The 19,152-nt window shown below is 40.7% G+C and overlaps 1 protein-coding gene and 1 long non-coding RNA gene across 3 annotated transcripts; one reads left to right on the top strand and one right to left on the bottom strand.

Annotated features, from left to right (window-relative positions):
* Nucleotides 1–1,302: 1,302 nt before the first annotated feature.
* Nucleotides 1,303–8,403, bottom strand: CISD2 (CDGSH iron sulfur domain 2). Its single transcript, XM_003205764.5, has 3 exons — nt 8,206–8,403; nt 2,698–2,909; nt 1,303–1,664 (listed from the first exon to the last, which is right to left on the bottom strand). The coding sequence occupies exons 1-3, from the start codon at nt 8,306–8,308 to the stop codon at nt 1,575–1,577; spliced, it is 405 nt and encodes a 134-aa protein (XP_003205812.1). The 5' UTR covers nt 8,309–8,403; the 3' UTR covers nt 1,303–1,574.
* Nucleotides 8,366–18,395, top strand: LOC104910734 (uncharacterized). Of its 2 annotated transcripts, XR_014883090.1 has the most exons (3): nt 8,366–8,606; nt 8,685–8,718; nt 8,883–18,395. It is a non-coding gene; the product is annotated as an uncharacterized LOC104910734 (long non-coding RNA). The 2 variants fall into 2 exon arrangements; XR_793373.3 differs by having other exon boundaries at nt 8,685–18,395.
* The last annotated feature ends 757 nt before the right edge of the window (nt 18,396–19,152 follow it).

The following is a 19,152-nucleotide window of genomic DNA, read 5'->3' as shown; positions in this document are numbered from 1 at the left end:
GAGACATAAGCAAAAACAAACCAAACACCATGTGGTTCTGTAGCCAGTTGCAGGTAGTTTAGCAGTAGTTTCATCAAACGAAAAGCAGGGGAAAAAACAAGTACATAATCAAATTGTGCGAGAGGTGGAGTCAAGAGGCTAAACATTACATTGTCATTTTTTAAAGGAGATTTGTGGACAAAAGTCACTTCTGCTGTACCACTTACCCCAGCAGCATTTGTCTAAGTGGAACAACAGAAAAGAGGACTGCTGTATATAGAAAGCAATTAAATTATTTGAATGTGAGAGTATCCTGATAGAAGCTGGAAGTACATAGTGACTTGTATAGAATAATTGCTGTAATGGCTGTGAGTTTTTCTATTTCATCTAGCACTTTTTCCACGAAACCCAAAAATTGAACCTAGCATTCAGTATACTGCTAATAATGCTAAGAGTGAAAACAGAGCACAGTACAAGATATTTATATTACTGTTCTTCCTCTAAGTGTTAGATCCTAATACAATAGTGTTTACGGGCTGCTTTCATCCATTAGGATAAGGTTCCCATGAAACATTTAAATAGATTGTACTGTGGTTTCAGTACACTTTGTAAAAAGCAGTTATTTAACCCGCAGTCACATCCTAATCTGCCACAGTTTGTTGTGTGGTAAGAGCTTTTAGCATCTAGAACCACACCTGTTAAAAATGCAGGGACTGTCTCTGTTAGTCCCACTGCTGCTTTGACAGCCACTGTGTGAAACTGCTTCCTGACTCACTTTCTGTTTCAGCGCTGGGCTGATAAGCTTTGGCAACAGTGTGCTGCTGTGGGGCTTCCCCTCTTACCTAAGAACAGGTCAAATGAAATACTTGTTAAAGAATAGTGAAAATCTTCCCTTCAGACAATTGTCTAAAATTGGGGCATGCATCTAAAGTTCTACTTTTAAACAAGCAGTCTTTCATTAAAGAATAAAGCATGTTAGAAGAATTAGTGTGGAGTCTAACAGCTGAATAAGTAGCAATTATTTACCTATAACTGAAGCAATGCCATACCACAGCAAAGTTCTGACTTGCCCTACTAATGAGTCAGTAACAAACCAAGAACACAGTTTTACTTCACTTTCTTGGTTCTGTCATTTAGCCAACTCCTCCTATGACTGTCCCTGCTAAAAGAAATAGCATCTGCAGTGCAAGTGAATTTTCAAAGAGCTTCCTTACATGCACATGAATGACGAATGGGCCCCGAATAAAGGGGCAACATTACTGGTTGACCTGCTTACCTAGAAATAGCAACGCTTTTGTTACTGCATGTTCATACAAAAAAGGCTTAACTGCAGGAAGTCATTTTATTGTTGAAACAAATGACTTATTTACAGAAATAGTTACTTTACAGTTTTACAAAGCAGACATAATAATTCTTAGAATAAAGTATCAAAACAGTGACAGATCTAGCACTGTCTAAATGTAGTTTATCTCAAAAAAAATCTATAGCAATCACTGGACTAAATCATACCAATCATATAATAATAAAATGCTGCTCCTTGCAACTACAGTGGTATAAAAGACTCATCGGTCATGAGCAAATGGATTAAGAATTTGCTATACTTCTTTCTTCTTGAGTATTAGTGGTCCTACATTATCTCCTGTTAATTCATTGTGCTTGTTATGAGAGCCATCACAGACAGGGAACTGGAAGAAAACAAACAAGAGATTAGTACACCTCTGTACAGCAGTTACGCAGTGATTTTCAACAGTCCTTCCTTTGCTGAGAACACGTTATCAAAGCTGATAGTTCCTCCAACTATGTCCCATTTCAACAAACTCCCTTCCCCTATCAGACCTGTGACATGTTACTAGCAAAAAAAAAAAAAGAAATCAAAACCAAAACCCTGTCCCCTCCCCATTCCTCCCCCCCCAAAAAAAAAAAAAAAAAAAAGCAAACCACCACCTTGCTTACAGGTAATTAAGTTTGTGAGATCCTAAAATAGCTGTTCTTAGACTTAAAGTTACAGACAATGCCGTCTCCATGAAGGTACTCTGAATAAAGCGGCAACCACAGCTACCAGTGTATTGTGGAACCAGTAAAAGTGCTTTTAATACACTTAATCTTTTGCAACCAGAAAGTACTGTTTTAAGCAAAACTGATACTTTGCTGAAGTGATTTTTCCAAAGGGAGAGAATTTCAGAGACCTCCCTTAGGTTGAGGGCACAATTTTTTGTTAAAGCAGGAAACCATTCAGTTGAAAGAAGCCAAAACCAGAGTGATGTCAGAATCATAAGAAACTAGATGAAAAATACCCATTTGACTCAGGACGTGGACTATTGAAAGCAGTCAATTAGTTGTTCTGCGGATATGCTCTGTTTAAACACATCCCATTTTCATTCTAATATGAAAAATTTTCTAAATACCGTTTTTGCATCATATATTCTTCTATTTTCAAATCTTAAGGCTTGCTTTAATGATGCTTTTCACAGATGGTCACTTGTTAAGTTTTCGAGGAAAACCATACTATGCTATTTTACAAGATTGAACAGTTTCTCTCTGCACGTAGGTGAGTTTATGGTAGAGAAAAGAAAGAACTATGCAATTCTCAGAAACCAGAAGCCTGTCCCACTCTCAGAGAAAAGCAACAGGCCAACTTGCTGCCATCCACCACCACGAAACCGATAAAAATACTGCAAATTTCAGCCTCTCATCCTGAAGCAGCAACAAGTATCTTACCGTCTTAGAACGCCAACACCTGCAATAAGCTTTAGTGAGACACAGATCTTCGATGTTTATTTCATTCACTACTTTTGGATTTTCCTTCTGGATCTTGAGGTTAATCAAACTATCTTTTTGCTGTTTCTTCTTGGGAAGGAACGGACGAACAGCGAGGTACCCAAGCAAGGCCAGCACACCCAGGAAAGGCAATAACCGCAGCCATTCTGAAACTAAAGACAAGTGGAATTTAAACAGGCTCTTGGCGCCACTTCAGTCTAGTGCAGCACCACCTATTTTGAAATGGTTTAGACTTCAGGTAGGGAACAGGACTGCAGAGTCAGCAGGGCTGAAGGCAGGTGAGACTCCACGAGAGTCAGAAAACAAAAGCTCCAGGTTAAAAGTCTGGATTTTATTGTAGCTGAGGTACAAACTGGACTCATGGAATTTCATCTCAAGTTCAGTTTTAATTCTCTACAGAATGACTCTGTGGAAGAAAATAAATTCAAAAGTAAAAGAGGTACTAAAGCAAGGAACTCCGAACTTACTGCAGTTCTGTTCACCTGAAGTCACAACCAGCATGAACTAGCAGTCTGGGCATGACTACCCATGGGAAGTTACTAAAAAATGCAATGCTGCTATCTTACATTCTATATATGAAGAGCTATCCATATGTTTTATAATTCAATTTTTTATTGCTTATTTCAGATTTTTGCCTTCTTGCAGTTTTCATTGCTTGATTTGTTCCGAGTTTTGTTTAGAAACTTTTGGCAGATACGACAAAGATTATGAAATGAGCACTAGCTAGCCTTCACTAGTTTTTTGGTGCTTTATTTTTCAGAGCTCTATTTGCTCAGGAATCTGCAACCAGCCCGTTCCTTCAGAAAGAAAAAGTCCAGAGATGGGCTAAGTACCTTTAGATAAGTCAAGCCACAGAGAATGCTTTTTACCATGCTAGAAACTTCTAAATACATGTAAGAGATTCAAGTATCCCCTGCAGACATAGCAGCCTTGCTACATCATTAGAAATCTAGACATACAGGTTTGAAAAAAAGATTTACTGAACTTGGAAAGAAAACATCAGCACCTGCCAGAAGATCTGTTTTAAAGGTGGATAAGCTTTTCCAAAGCAGCAAGCTGTGACAATACTCCAGTGCAATTTAAGTATGCATGCAGCATTAGAGAGAACATTCTTCTCAGTTTCTGGAGAGTCAAAGAAATGGAAGGATATTAAAAAAAATATTTTACGTTTGGAAACAAAGAACTTGAATGTGCTGGAGCACAAATAGCTGCACCAGCACTCTGTAAAAGAAGATACAGTAATCAAGATCCCCTTTTAAATGATTTAGAGTCAGAACATAGCAGAAAATTTGTTCTACGCTTTGTTTTTCAAGATTAAGGTGCACAAGAAAGGAAACGCAATAGAACAAAGCTGGAGATGCTAGGCAAACTGTAAGCACTCAAATCATATTAGGAATAAAATTAAGCCTCACAGAACAACAATAAAGCAAGTCTCATGCTAACGTCTTTCCAGTTATAATGCAGTGGCTCACTCTTATGAGTTTGAAGGTTCTGGAAGTACACCAAGTAATGAAAATACTTTGTGAGAATAGTTCTGTGATCTTTGGGCTTCCTACTCCTTTTGAGTGAAATCCATGTTTACTGGCACTTATCTGAGAACACACCACAAAATGATCATGGCATTGCAAGAACTTTCAACATAGTCCTTCCATGCTTGAATTTGCAGTGGTCCTTAAGCACAACAATTTTTTTTTTTTTTTTTTTTTTTTTAACAGAATTTCCTATGAGTAACCACAATAGACTGGTCTCCGTTGCTCTTTTCTCAGTTCCCTCAACACGTTTTGGGCCCTAAATAAAAACCTAACTAGAAACGTATAGAAGTATACTTTTATATAGAAGTATCTCAATGCTATATAAACTACTGTGCTTCATAAACAGCAGTACCTGTTTTTCTATTTTGTCATTACTGTAAATAAAAGTTAAGCAAAAACTTAAGCAATTCCACCCTCCTGGAACAAAATGTGAACAAGCTCATTAAAAATCAAAATAACCTCAATAGAGAAACTTTCAGTTCTGAACTACAACAGACAGCACAGTCCCACCAACTGTCTGAAAGCCCACTGTCTGAAAGCACAGAATAATGACAGGAATCATTAAGGCAAGTTTCTCACAGACTCTCTTGAGAAAATAGATCTGGCAAGACAACTAGCCAGGCTCTCACCCTGTACCATACCCAACCAAATGAACACAACCCCCATTTCATAATCTGCTGGCTCACTGAAGTATCAGAAAGGACTTAAAATCTCAAAAACATTCATAAGCAATGTTAGGCCTAATTAAGTAGTAAAAAATAACAACCAGACACACAGTACATCTCAGTAGTCTAAAACTCCCTAACAGGACAACTCACTGGGCCACTAGTCGTTTCTATGGGAGACTCTTAACCACTTGGGTTCATCCAAGTGAAAGAGGAAGATGTCTGCTGTAGCGTTTTAGAAGGGAAACTAGAAACAAGTGGGAATAGGAAGTACAAGGGTATATCGTACCTCGTATAACTTGTATAACTTATCACGGTTATTAATTAGCATTTGTATCACACTAAGAACTGATAAAGAGTTTTGTCCTCACTAGTCAGTGATTTATTTGGATACTTCTAATCTAGATGTCTTCGAAAAAACCCTGTTACACCATGGTATATGTTAACTGTAAACTGACTTAATTATTGCCACAGGACTGCCACAGGATCATAGCTTCTAATTGAAAAAACAATAACCATGCTTCTAAGGCAGCAGAGACAATATACTGTTACAAATTAAACAAAAAAAACAAAACAAAACACCACAGACCTGTGGACTGGGAGGAGTGGGGGAGCAGGAGAACCTTCACAGAATCACAGAATTGTACGGGCTGGAAGGGACCTCTAGAGATCGTGTAGTCCAATTCCCCTACAAAGCAGGCTCCCTTGACCAAGTTGCACAAATACCGTCCTGGAGACTCCACAACCACTCCAAGCAGCCTGTTCCAGTGCTCTGTCACCCTCACTATGAAGAGGTTCTTACACACATTTGTGCAGAACTTCCTATGCTTCAGTTTATGGCCATTTCCCCTTGTCCTATAGCCACACACTGCTGAAAAGAGTCTGGCTTTGTCCCTTTGCCTCCCACAAACTGGAACAGGTTGCCCAGAGATGTGGTGGAAGCCCTGCCCTGGAGACATTCAAGGCCAGGCTGGACCAGGCTCTGAGCAACCTGACCTAGCTGTGCATGTCCCTGTTCACTGCAGGAGAATTGGACTAGATGACCTAGGTCCCTTCCAACTCTAAGGACTCTGTGATTGCTATACAAATTAAACACAAAGGACTTAGAATCATAAAGTTGCCAAGGTTGAAACAGACCTCCAGGATCATCCAGTGCAACCGTCCATCCACCACCAATATTTCTCCACTAAGTCATACCTCTTGGTACCACATCTAAGCATCTTTTGAACATTTCCAGGGTCAGTGACTCCACCACCCCCCTGGGTAGCCCATTCTAGCACCTGACCACTCTTTTGGAGTAGAAATTTTTCCTAACATCCAACCTGAACATCCTCTGGTGCAATTTGAGGCCATTCCCTGTCCTCTTCATGACCGGCAGCTTGTCACATCAAAGTCCCTCTTAAAACGTACACCAAGTGTGAGACATCCCTCACAGGGCTGCACCATGGAAAGGAGACTAGCACATAGATTCTCAGAGACCTTCAAATTCTCTTTTATCACTGTTAGCAATGTTATTCTGCAGTTAATCGGTATTCCAGTTTAATGAAACGTACCAGGATAAAAGGCAAAGCCACCATGAGACAACTCAATTCATTTCGGAGAACTTGAGAAGGGAAAGGCAAAGCAGCTATGACAAGAAACTGGAAGAGGCATCTAAGCAGCAGTGTGATAATTCAGATATCCGCTTTCAGGCCTAAGGTCACACAGATTCTTTCCCTTCTCCCTCATTGCTTTTAGCTTTAGAAGTTTTGCACAGGATATTGTCTTCCCTTCTCCAAGCAAGCAGTTTTCCATTATAGTCTGGTGAGGTCACAACACACAACAGGTGTCCCAAGGTTTGTAGTCAGTGTGCCACAGTAATATCCTACAGGAAAGATTCTTCACTGCACTTTTGGTCAGTTGTTTCTAAAACTGACGCACTACAGGAACTGAAGCTGCATCAACCTGGAAGCTAACAGATTTATAGAATGAATCAGTAAAAGCATTAAGAAGCAAAGCACTGCAGTGTTTCCAGTTTGGGTTCTGGCCTGCCTTTGTAAACAAAGTGAATGCTAGCAAAGTGTTCTGTGGTGCAGGTCCCTGATTAAGCTCAGCAGATGCCACCAAAGGACAAATATTAGCACACTCTAGATGTTTTAAGATCAGTGATGTTTCTCACTTAAGGAGTTGGTTGTTTGCTTCTTCCCCTCCCTCCAAATTCTAGCAAGCACCTGTCAGTGGAGGAAAAAAATATGACAGCAAGCTAATTCTATTGGAAAAAAATTAAAAGTTCTGACCAGAGGTTTTAAAATTAAATCCTATAATTACTGTGCAGTGTGAACAAACACAGAGACTGCACATTAATCCTGTTACAAAAACATTTGAAAAAGTGAAACAAGATGAGGTTAAGCTCAAGTATTATTATGCTTAATAAATCATAACTAGGGCTTGAGGTTAAAAGGCAATGAGTTAAGTGGGAAACTGCCAAAAGCTGAGGGTATGACAAGCTGCCCTGTTCTGCACCTTGCTGTATCCCTCTCCTCCAAGTTCAGAACAGCTGAGTTTCTTTTTTTAATTGATGGCATTTCCAAATGAGAGAGTAGTTGTGCAGTGGTTGTGCAGACAGAGCAGGTTTCCTTGTCCCGAGGAAGGTAGTACAACTTTTACATTTACAAGGAGCATGAACAAGCTGCAACGAGTACCCAAGCCTGGTTTTCAGTGAAACCATTTTGCAGCACTGCTGAAGTCACACAGCTCAGTGCTGCAGGAAGAACACGTGGGGTTGATTCCACACTTGGAGGACCTTTTCCACTCCCAGATAGTAGGCTGGAGCACTCCCCTCGCTTCTTATCACCAAGCCACCCCCTTTACTGGAGGCTCTGCCTGCATTACCACAGCACACTACGTAACAGGCTCCCAGAAAGAGCTCTCTCCCGCTGTGCTCGTTAGATGCGTGCAGACGCTATCTTTACCCTTCTAAGCAGAGGGAGAGTCAGCTTTAGTGCCGGCGGGCACAGCGCCACGTTGTGCGGGAAGTTCAGTCCGATACGCTTTACTTTTTCCTACAGCTTCTCCTGGCTCCTACCATTACCTCACAGCGCATCCTAGCCCTTGCCGGGCACCTTTCCTTCTGTAACCACGTAACGGCAGTATAATGTCCGCGGACCACTCCCCCCCCCGCAGCCCGCTCGCCCTCGGCAGCCCACCCCCCGGGACGGCACCCGGCCCCGGTGCGGGGAGGACGGCGGGAAGGGAGCTGAGCCTCCGCCTACCTGTGAGGCGGAGGAAGCCGCCAACACTCTCGGGCAAAGGCAGGCGCTTGAGGTAGGCAGGCAGCTGAACCTTAACGATGCGCGCCAGGCTCTCCAGCACCATGGCGGCGACCCCCGAGGAGGAGCGAGAGGAGGGACCGCGCGACGGCCGTTAGCACCGCCCGCTTCCTCAGCCTGCCCCCACCGCGCATGCGCCACGACGAGAGACGGCGACGGCCAGGCCCGCCCCCACCGCTCGGCCCGCCCCCACCACCGCAGGAGGCGCGCGGGCGGCAGCGGATGTTGCGATGGGAGGGGTGGTGGGTGCTGCCGAGCGCCGCCTCGGTGAGGCGCGGGGCTGAGGCAAGCGGGGCGATGGACGCTTCTCTCTCGGTCCGGCGGCTCTCACTGGGAGACCTAAGGTAGGGAGAAGAAGGAATTTGGCTTTAATAATGTCTGCCTTGCGATTTATAGGTGACTGTCACCCTGCTTTGTTACAGTTGCATGTCACGTCGACGCTCCTAAAATACCGAGGTAAAAGACAAAAAACTTCTTCATATGGTTGATTTTTCTCACACGATACCATAACTCTTCTGAGGTGGGACAGTGTGAGTGCTGAGGGTGCTGATATTACAAAGAGAGGCCCATTCGCCCAGTGCTGGGCTCTGGCTTACGCAGAGCACGCTGTACCTGAGCAGGTCTGTGTGATGTGCGGAAGAGCCGTCCTTGTGCACAACGCCTTGTCCTTCTGTAGCCAATGGAGGGATGGGAGTACAGGTCAGACAGTCCTGCCGCCCCTCGCCTTGAGTCTCATACCGTGTGGGTCAGGAACCCCCTGCGTGCTGATCCCGCAGAGCACTGAGCACAGGTGGCTCTGGGAAAGCTGAGGGAGTGTCTTCATTCTGGAAGCCCTCCTGGTGTGATCTCAACTGGAGCATGGTTCTCACCCTCAGTGCATAGAAACCAAGCTACTGCTGCCCAGACCGGATGTGGCTCTCAACCTGCCACCCCAGGACCTGGCACTGGGATAGGGGTCGGTGAAGGATTCTTGAATCAGTGAGGCTGTTCCAGCTGTATCTACTCGGTAGTTCTGCTTTTCTTTCACTATTTGCATTAGTGTTCCATTCAGAGCAATCTGAACAAATAGTTAAAAGCATCAGAAAGAACTAAGGCAAAATAACAATAATAATAATAAAAAAATACTGGAAATCAAGCTTAAGACAAACAAATCCAAGTTATTTGTGCTTCTGGCCTAAATGTTGCTTTCTTATAAATGTTGCTATCTTACCTTATACAAACATTTCCTGATGAATCACCTTCTCTAGCTAGCAAGAATTGTCTCTGATCTCGGAGTATCTCCTTTCCCTGCCTCACCTAAATCTGGCCTCATAATGACTATGTCTGATGTCCTAAGATGATTCCTTCTTAGGTAGGCAAATGCCTGCTGTTAGACAAGATAATGAAAGAGCAAAATGTTTGATTATTCTGCAAAGATTACAAATGACATCTGTCATGATGTAACCTTGTTTATGAAACTCTGGGGGAAGAATGTATAATCTAAAGATACATAAGATAAATCCTCCAGCTCTGAATCAAACAACTTCATACTGAAGCTGAGAGCCTCCGTGCTTCCCTCCATCCTTTTTCCTGCTCTGGATGCTAGCCGTGATACTGGAAGCACAGATGACCTTTCACTGAAGCTCCAGAACACCTTTTGTGCCACCTTTGGATCTGTACTCCACTCAGCACGCCATCAAACTCTGCACGTGCTGCAGAGAGGAACTGCTCGCACATCTTGCCTGCCTACAGAGGTATCTGTCAACATGAGTTGTGACTAGTTTTGGTATTTGAAGGGATAAAGTCAAAAATTGTGGAAAAATTATAAAGAAAGTGAAGGCTACTAACCAAAGGGTGATCTTTGAACATCCAGTTTGAACTGGGGCTCAAGAGGTCCATGTTCACTCTCTAGCTTGACCACAGACTTCTTTTTTGACTTAGAGGGAAACATGGAAGTTGAGGCTTCTCCTGCAGAAAAGAACAGCATTTTACACAGTTGCCCATCTTTAGGGACTACATTATAGGACGAGAACTTAAGATCAGTTAACATGGGTTCACCAGGCAGGTGTGACATCATACATTTTCTTTCTGTTACAGAAATAGAATTCCCTAGAGGGACATTCATACTCCACAGCTGCTTTAGGCTGTTACAATATCCTTTTCAACACATGTTGGCAAGTGCATGTTTCCTTATGCCTCAAGTCTCAGTGCTGCTGAGTATCTGAAAGATCTCACTTGCATATGTAGCTATGCTTTGTGAACTTTTAAAAGTAGAGATTGGCTCTTCCTATATGTTTTGTACTGAACTTGGCCACTGAAACTCCATTATTGGATAGGATATATAGGAGCAGCTGTAATAAAAATAACAGCACAAAAAGCCCAGCATAGATACTTGAACAGTCACCAATACTGGAATATGATTATTGCTTTCAGCCCTAGGAATCCTCCACCACCAGGACTTTTCAGCCAGTAAGTACATTGCAGATAGGAAGCAGCATGAAGCCCACATGAAAAGATCTACATAATTAATGCTAGCTCAGGTCTTTTACAAAGAATTTCCAAAATACAGCTCAGAAGAGAACCAGCCCAGTTGACTTGCTACTATATGTGCTTTGATGAGAATAGTAGAAAAGTTAATGATAGAGATGCAAATTGTGTTTGGTAGAGTTTATTCTACTAAGTATAATGTTACTAAAAGCTGCATTAGTTCAGCTCACAGCAGAAGTAACAGTTGTCTTCAGCATCCAAAAGTTGGGCCAATCAACTGGAGATGGGTGAAAAGAAGCAGCTTGTGTTCCTCCTCTTTATGCTTCATAAATTGTTTAATGTCCCTGTGCCTTTAATTCAGCTGTAAAATGAGCTAATACTTACTGCTCTGTCTAGAACACATTAGGATTTGCAAAGGAAAAGAACACTTATAGATGATATTTATATGTTTTATTTTTCTTAGATTTGGCATTACCATTATCAATACTGAATGCCTAGAATAATCTGTGCAGCAGACAAAATTACTTTTGTCAACTAAAAGTAGTCTGTCACCACTGAGTTGACTGTCATGCAAATGCATGTGTCTATCTAGAGGAAGCTAGATCCCTCCCTTTGTGTTTGAATTATTTCACAGTGGGGTTTGATTGATTGCTGTTCCTGATGAACACAAAGATCTCTTCTGCTTCCTGAAAAGTAGCAAAATCAGTACAGTCCAGGAGGGCCCTAGGAACTGTGATTCATTTCATATAGTCCATCAGTATGCAGTATTATCAACACCCAGGTGTTAAATAATTGAGTCTAAAAAAATAAGGAATTTGGCTTAAAAAAAAAAAAAAACCATGATCTGTAAGGCCATCTATAGAAGCTTACTTTCCCACTTTATGTTGATGAACATTGCAAGTGAATTGTAATTGCTTTGCAGGCAAGGTTTTCATTTGGGTTTTCATTTCTTATTTTTACATCTAGAGCTTAATTGCTGTTAGAAGAAAGCTGCCAATGTCACACTTTCACTTGACGTTCAGAACTGGCACTTTAAGTGGCTGCTGCTGGCATTTATTGAAAATACTTACTACCCTCTGGTGTGCACTGTGTTTGAGAGAAAAATGGGTTAGGAAAATAAATCACATTTAGCAAAGAATCAGCAGGGTAATTTTATGATAGCATGACTACCACACTGTGAAATTACTGCTAAATAATTTTATCATCTATCTAATATCTAAGAATTTTACGATGTAACAATTATGTTTTGAAAGCAGATGCTATTGTAACTGCCTATGTAGCTGTAGGGTCCTACTGTAGCATGTACTACTATTGCTGCATTTTAAAATTCCTTGTGACGCAATGCTTCTTATTGCCACAGGTTGTAGTGCATTAATTGGTGAAAAGAATGGAAGAAAATTAGCAAGATTTCTAACAATTGGTTCAAATTCCAGCACAGCATCTTTGTGCAAGAGCAAACAGAGCAGTAGAGCCTACCCTTAGTTGTTCCTAAGAAATAACCATTCTTTGATCTCACAGCCACGGGCATAACAGTTTAACTTCTACTTCTGACTACTACTGCTGGGAATATCTTGGGGAAGTGCTGCCCATAAGGTATGGGTTGGGGTATGAGACAAAGTTGAAGAAAATTCCAGCCCAGGAATGAGCAGGTGTCAGTGCTGATGTTCCTAAAGCAAATACGGTTACTCTCTATTTACACTGTTAGTTTTCTCCAAGCCTGGACTGTCTTTTTATGCAGTGGTTAGCATTGGTCCACAGTAGTGGTTTCTACAGTCTCTAGAATATTTGCAAAAATAACACAAGATGAAACTATGAATATCCAAATGGTTGTGCTGGGCTACTAGTTCCTACTGCCTTTATGTGAAGCATAGGAAGTAACTGATGTTGCATGATGTGACACTGTTGTATGGAGTGTCGATCAAGTAGCACTGATGATGCACAAGAAAGTGCACAGTAAATATAATATTGCAGCAAGTTCTAAATGTGGATCCAGTCTTTCCATCTTTGTTATTTAGTTGATTGGACAGGTAACTGCTCACATGATCCAGACTGATCTCTGGTCACATAAAGACTTCTGCAGGTTTGGAACTCTATTGGCTTCCAGGGAGTTGCTAATTCACAAATTTTATTCAAATCAGAACAAGCATCCTTACGATTCACGGATAGGCTCCCAACAGACCAGATACCTTACCAATTTGTGGCAGGTTCTGGCTGGCTTGTTTCAATAAACCAGGCTACAAAATCCCCAGTCTGTCCCCTGGGAGGAAGCTGCAGTGATGAAAAACAGACACATCCTCCTGTGCGCTGAAGGACCTACAGAGGACAAAGCATAATGTGTGAAGCACAGGCTGCTCAATGGGCAGATGAGAAGTAATGCTGCTATCAAAAAACGCAACTTAGTGTCTTATCATTGGAATCTTAAGGCAAAGAAGTGCTATGCACCAATTTGTTCTTGGTGGCGCTGTCCCCTTTTAAACTGCGTTGATCTTTGTTATCAGTGAAGACCGTATACCCTTGACTGGACAGCCAAGAGTGTATTTGTTCCAAGTACTTTACTCCCCTGGTGTAATAGCTGGCACTGATAGATATTTCCTTAATTTTGGAAGGCAAAGGTGAGCACAGCGCAGCCTAATTCCTGTGACGCAATGTGTACTCATTGGCAGTGACTAATTATAGCACAGAAAAACTACAGGCTTCCCCTGCTGAGGACAGAGTACATGCTCTCCACAGCACGACCGCACTCTGCTCTGACTTCTTCCTGTGTCGTGGTGCCCAGTGACATCCCAGTAAAACAGCAGTTTATCATTCCTCCTCAGCCTGCTGTGTACCTACAGCTGGAGATTCCTGAGTCTGCCTCCCTTCTTCATGGCTAGCTCACAGCAGGTCAGCTGTGACTCAGTGCACTTCCAGACCTAGGTAGTTGGCTATTGCCTTGAAGATTTTAAATTACTTTCTCACTTACCCTTTATCATACTGTTGGAATTCTGTATGAGTCCTGCACTTGACTCCAGTACAAGGAGCTATGAAGTTGGTAAAAAGTACATGCATTTTTTAAAAATCAGTTTATGTTTTCTAATCAGCAGTGAGGGCAGCTGTCACAAAAAGCAGGTGACAACCATACCATCTCAAAGCTTACAAGGTTTAGTTACTTCACAGGAAATGCAGGCTTAATTAATATAAAAGGTAGAAATTAAATGAAAAATGAAAAAGAAATGCACAGCAGTTAAGAAGCATTCATCTTGATCAGCATGCCAGGAGAGCGCTCTTGGAAAATAGGAAAAGATCTAGTCCACTTTCTTTCTAGGGCAGAAAGTCTTTTATTGAAAATTATTCTTGTCACAAGTGTCTACAGTAAGTTTATTAAGATGTTTGAGAACATTTTAAACTACTTTCCCAGGAGGAACTTAATTATTTTTCTTTTTTTTTTTTTTTTTTACACTTTTATGCCAGTTTGATGCCTGAGCAAAATGTGATTTTGACAGCTTAGGGGACAGAAATGTTCTAATTATTTGGGAAACAGGTACAGTATAAGTGGGTGCTACGCATCATCCCTCAGATTGCCTGTCTGATATGATTTGTTACTGTCAAATATCCTAAACGATGTAAGGAGGATCATTTAGTCTCCAAAAACCTCTCTGCCTAATTAGAGCAGTGTTTGTTTTTCTAACATGGGAACTGAGCAGGGATCATAAAATCACGTAACAGACCTCCAAATATTCAGAAGGGACCAACAAAGGATCTCCCATTTAAATTGATATGACTGGGCAAATGAGCATCTCTAGATTCTGCTACCAAATATTTAAACCAGTATTTTTCACAGGGTTTTTTTTTAATCAGATGAAGTACCATTATTGAATGTGGAAAAAAAGGGAAGAAATTGCAACCCTCATTGTCTTCATAGAAAGGAACTGACATTTATTGGCTGTAAAAGTGACAAATTATGTTGTATTTCCTGAGAGGTTGAAAAGCATGCTTGACCTTGAAAAATAAGTTCTCAGGAGTGGAGAAGCCAGGTTGCCTTTGCTTTATATTGTGCAAAATTTTCACTGAGGTGCCATCATCTGACCGTGTTTCATGACTACTCTGTGTGTCACAACCCACTCACTCAGAAATACTGCGTGATCCATCCCTGTAACCATCATGATGAATGGTGTAACAGCTGGCTAATTTCAGTACTGGTGATTTACAGTCACCAGCAATATTTCCCAAATGACAGTAAGACAGCAAACTAGAATAATATTCCTTCCTTCCCAGAGCCATAGTTGTCTGTAATTACCTGGATATTTGAGGTTTAAGCAAGCTCTTGGACATTTTAATTGGGACATACCAGAAACTGAGAAGATCAGCCAAATCTTTAAAAATGAGATTGCTCAAGAGGACAAAAAAAAAAAAAAAAGAAATAAAATAAGTCACAGCAACACAATACTTGGCTAGTTAAATCCATTGTTTGAATACACAGCACATGCTCCTGTCAGTTCAAAGACAGAAGTACTGAAGTACTTTCGTGGAGTTTCTTGTTTACTTAAATCATTATTATACATTTTGCCAATAGGGCATCAAACAATTAAAGCTCTGCAGTGTACAAGGTTATGTAATTTTGCCAGGGAAACATAGCCATATTTTATATAAAACAAAGAAAAAAGTCTCTAACTGAAAATATAAAGTCAATCTGCTATCTCATCTGAAGCGTAACATCTGTTTAGCTAGAAATATGCAAACTATTGACCAGAACTTTAAGAGGCAAACTATTGCCTCTAATGAAGAGGAGATGGTTACTGAAGTTCTGGGGAGTGGGCTCAGACAGAATCCTTGCCCCTGGACTTCTGGACCTGCTGGTGCTCTCTGGGGAAGCATCTCGATTTGGCTAAGAAGAGGGGCTTTTTATGCTTCAGTGTAAAGCGCACAACCAATGTCCTAATTAGCACAGGCTAAATAATTTCCTATACCTAATCAAACAATGAAATTTGAACTTAGAATACAGCAAGCCGGCATTAAAGCCGGCACTTCAAATCGGTCAACCCAGCACGTTCTGAAGTCTGACCAGCCTTACCTATACTAAGGAGTCATTAAATATGTTACCTAGCCTGTTTGAATAATAAACTTTAATCCTATACATCTTACCTGAATTTTACCTCATATTAGGTAAATTGTTCAGACCATTTGTCAAACACAAACACTCCTTAAAGACTGTGGTTCGCTGTGTATGTTTGCATCCTAGAAGAAGCATTAGAGGATCAACTGAGTTAAGGTGGTTTGAATCTGACTAGCAATCACTTACCTCAAAGTGATAAAAAAATAGCCATATCTTGGAAGGGCTACAGACAGTCCTTTGATATCTCCTTTAGTAAACACAATAGGCCAAATTAAGTACTGCTGCAAAAGTGTGGTCAGTTTTGGTAAAAGTGTTAACTCCTGCAGCCTCAGCATTCAATCTGAAGGCAGCCTAAGGGGTCAAAAAAACAGGTGTAATGAGGAGAAATAATCCACTCCAAAGGCATAAAGTAGGTCATCATTAAGCATCTTTTTGAACTGATGTAACTCATCCTTCTGAAACTGATAAAACTCTGATGTGCTCCAGAGAGGTGCTTCACCTGCTTAATTAAGCTTGCTTTAGCAACTGCGCCTAACCTCTTAGCCCTTCACACCCCTGCTTTAAGATGCTATTTTGCCATACGTACACGTGTGCTTGTTCATGAACGTAAAGAATTCATACAAATGAAGAAGGGTAATGTAGTTAGTAAAAGCATGGCAAGAGTACTTATCTATTTTCCAAAAGTAGCACTGTAGTTACACCATGCATATACTCATCTGTTTCACTCATGAAGTTTCATGCTTAATATCCATAGGGCTGAATTGGCACAGAAAATAAACATTCTTGTTGACACAAACTGCTGCTGACTTGAAAGGAGCATCTGTGTACCTTTGGATCAAATGGTAGTTTTGCTGGGAAAAAAAAAAATATGAATACTCTCTATGAATAGTGATAAATATCCTGTAGCAATTTTCAGATATACCGTTGTTTAGGTCTCTGCAAGTAATAGAGTGAAGTTTATGTTGTCAAAACTTACTTCTTGTAAAATAGCCCTCATCTTTTCCCAAGGATTTAAAATCTTCAACTGAAAAAGACTATATTGTCACAACAAGACTAAAAAAGTACTAAGCAATGAAGTGTTAAGCAAAATCCTGAAGGCCAAAAGATGCAAGCCGTGAAACTTTAGCACACCATTATTCAACAAAGCACTCAAATTTTTCCCTGGGACTTGTGTGTGGACTTAACTGTTAGAACTTACAACTCCTTGCATGTAGCAGCAAAAGCTTAAAATAATGTTTTGCCCCACCACCTAGCAGTGAGACAGAAAGCACTACTATACAACGGAATGGTGGGATAGTTTAGAAATAGTTTCAGTGAGGATGTCAGAGAAGTTGTTGAGAAAGAATGGATGATGAAGAGTTGCCAAGCTGGAATACAAAATAGCCTTTTATATTGCTTAGAAAAGTAACTGCTGCCTAACACACTGACCTTGGCATGGATTGCAGATGTGGAAGGGTTTTGCTATGTCTTCTTCCCAATATAAAGAGAAGCGATGGGCGCACAGGTAGCCAGGGAGCTGAGCATGCACACAAAGGCAGCAGTGACAACCTTGCCATCTTTCGTGAAGAGGAGAAGCCCCCAGCTATATAGGAAGGGCTGCTGGTCTTTGGTACTTAATACACAGGTTAGATGGAACCCAGTGATATCTCAAAATTACTTTTCTTCCACTCTCTGGCATTTGAGTTGGCAAGCTCAGCCTTTTTTACTTGTTGCATTAAAAATAAGCAATCAAACTATCTTATTTTATCAACTTTTCTCTGTGGTCTTACTCCTCATGGTCTCCACTGAATCAGACAGGACCTCAATAAGGTGAGTTTTGCTCAGACTAAAAAGAGATTTGTCTGCAAGCGTAGTTTATGATAATTAGGGGAAAAACAAGTTGGACAGGATGCTGAAGAGAAAATTGAGGCCTGGTAATATGTGCAGACAGGGAGAGCTGTTGTTTTTCATCTTCTCAGTGTTTTGTTTTTCAGCAGCAGAAGCTGTTGCCTTTTGCTTCCTCCAAACAGGAACTAATAATGATCTACCGTATGGACTAATAAGAAGGGTGTCTTGCTTTTGTCGAAGCTTTTTTTTTTCTGAAAAAGAAGACCCTTTTCCTGTTGTGTATAATGAAGGATTGTAAGTGGAATGCTGCTTGATGGGGTGCTTGGTTGCTCCTCCTGTTTCTAAGACAGGTAGAAAAGTATGCTGAAATTTTAAAAATGACTGGTCATTTTACAATCAAAGTGAAAAATCTGACACTGATGTGCAAGCAAGATACACTAAGCTATAAACTAGGTCTGGAATGCTTTTCCCTTGAGTCCTCTCTAAACTGAGAGAAGTGGTATATCAAGACAATCTCCATTCACGCTTGCACTGCTGGACCATCACAAAGCAGCTGAAGAAAACTGGCAAAACTCCCTTCAGAGGTTGCTGACCACATGGCTGTAAAGAACCCTGCAATGCTATATTTAAAAAAGCAATCAAATTCAAATCAGCTTGCTTGTTGTGGGTATTTTCTGCAAACTGTTTATTACCATGCCAATATCTCTTTGTTTCCAATTTTTTGCATAATAAACTTCTGAAAATTTAACTCAGCTTCACTGGTGTATAAGAACTAGACATGGCAGACATGGCTCTATTCAACCACTTGTGAGAATTAGCTTCCAAAATCAAATTAAAATGAAGCAAACCCAAATAGACCAGGTAGTCCCACACTAAGTTGCCACACCCGTTCATATTTAGCATCCATCATCTGTGCCTCTTGCATTTTACATTACTAATATGAGGTATCTCTGCAAGTAGCATTACAGTGCACTTACTACATATGGTAAAGGTGAGAAACTCGTTAAATATACGGCACATAAATATATTAAGATTGCAAAGCCTAACTTACATAAGTGTTCATACTTCAGTAAAAATTCTACTTTTTTATTCATTTCCAAAGCTGAGGGGAAACTACATGATTTTTATCTTAGAGTCTGAGAAAAAGGAGGTGAAGGTGAGAAGTACAACATTCTCCAAAGAGGACTGTGTGCTGTGACTTGTAGAAATGGCCATAAGACTATTTTTCATACTTTAACAAACATTATTTTTAGTTTTTTCTCAATTGTATTTAAAGGTAAATATTTAAATTTATATACATATATATATATATATATATAAACAACATTGAGCACAATAAAATATTTCTCTAAAGAGGTATTCTAAAGCAATATATGTAGACCTATTCCTGAGCATTTACAGTAATGGCTGTAAAGAAGGACAATGCAAAACACTGATGGGTTTTAACACATAACTGCTGAAATGCATGCAAACACAACTTGATTTACCAAATTAACAATACCGTT

Source organism: Meleagris gallopavo, chromosome 4, assembly GCF_905368555.1.
Source record: "Meleagris gallopavo chromosome 4, MGAL_WU_HG_1.1, whole genome shotgun sequence".
Taxonomy (NCBI): Eukaryota; Metazoa; Chordata; class Aves; order Galliformes; family Phasianidae; genus Meleagris; species Meleagris gallopavo.
The sequence above is the reverse complement of the archived record's forward strand: the minus strand, read 5'-3'. Positions and strand labels throughout refer to the sequence as shown.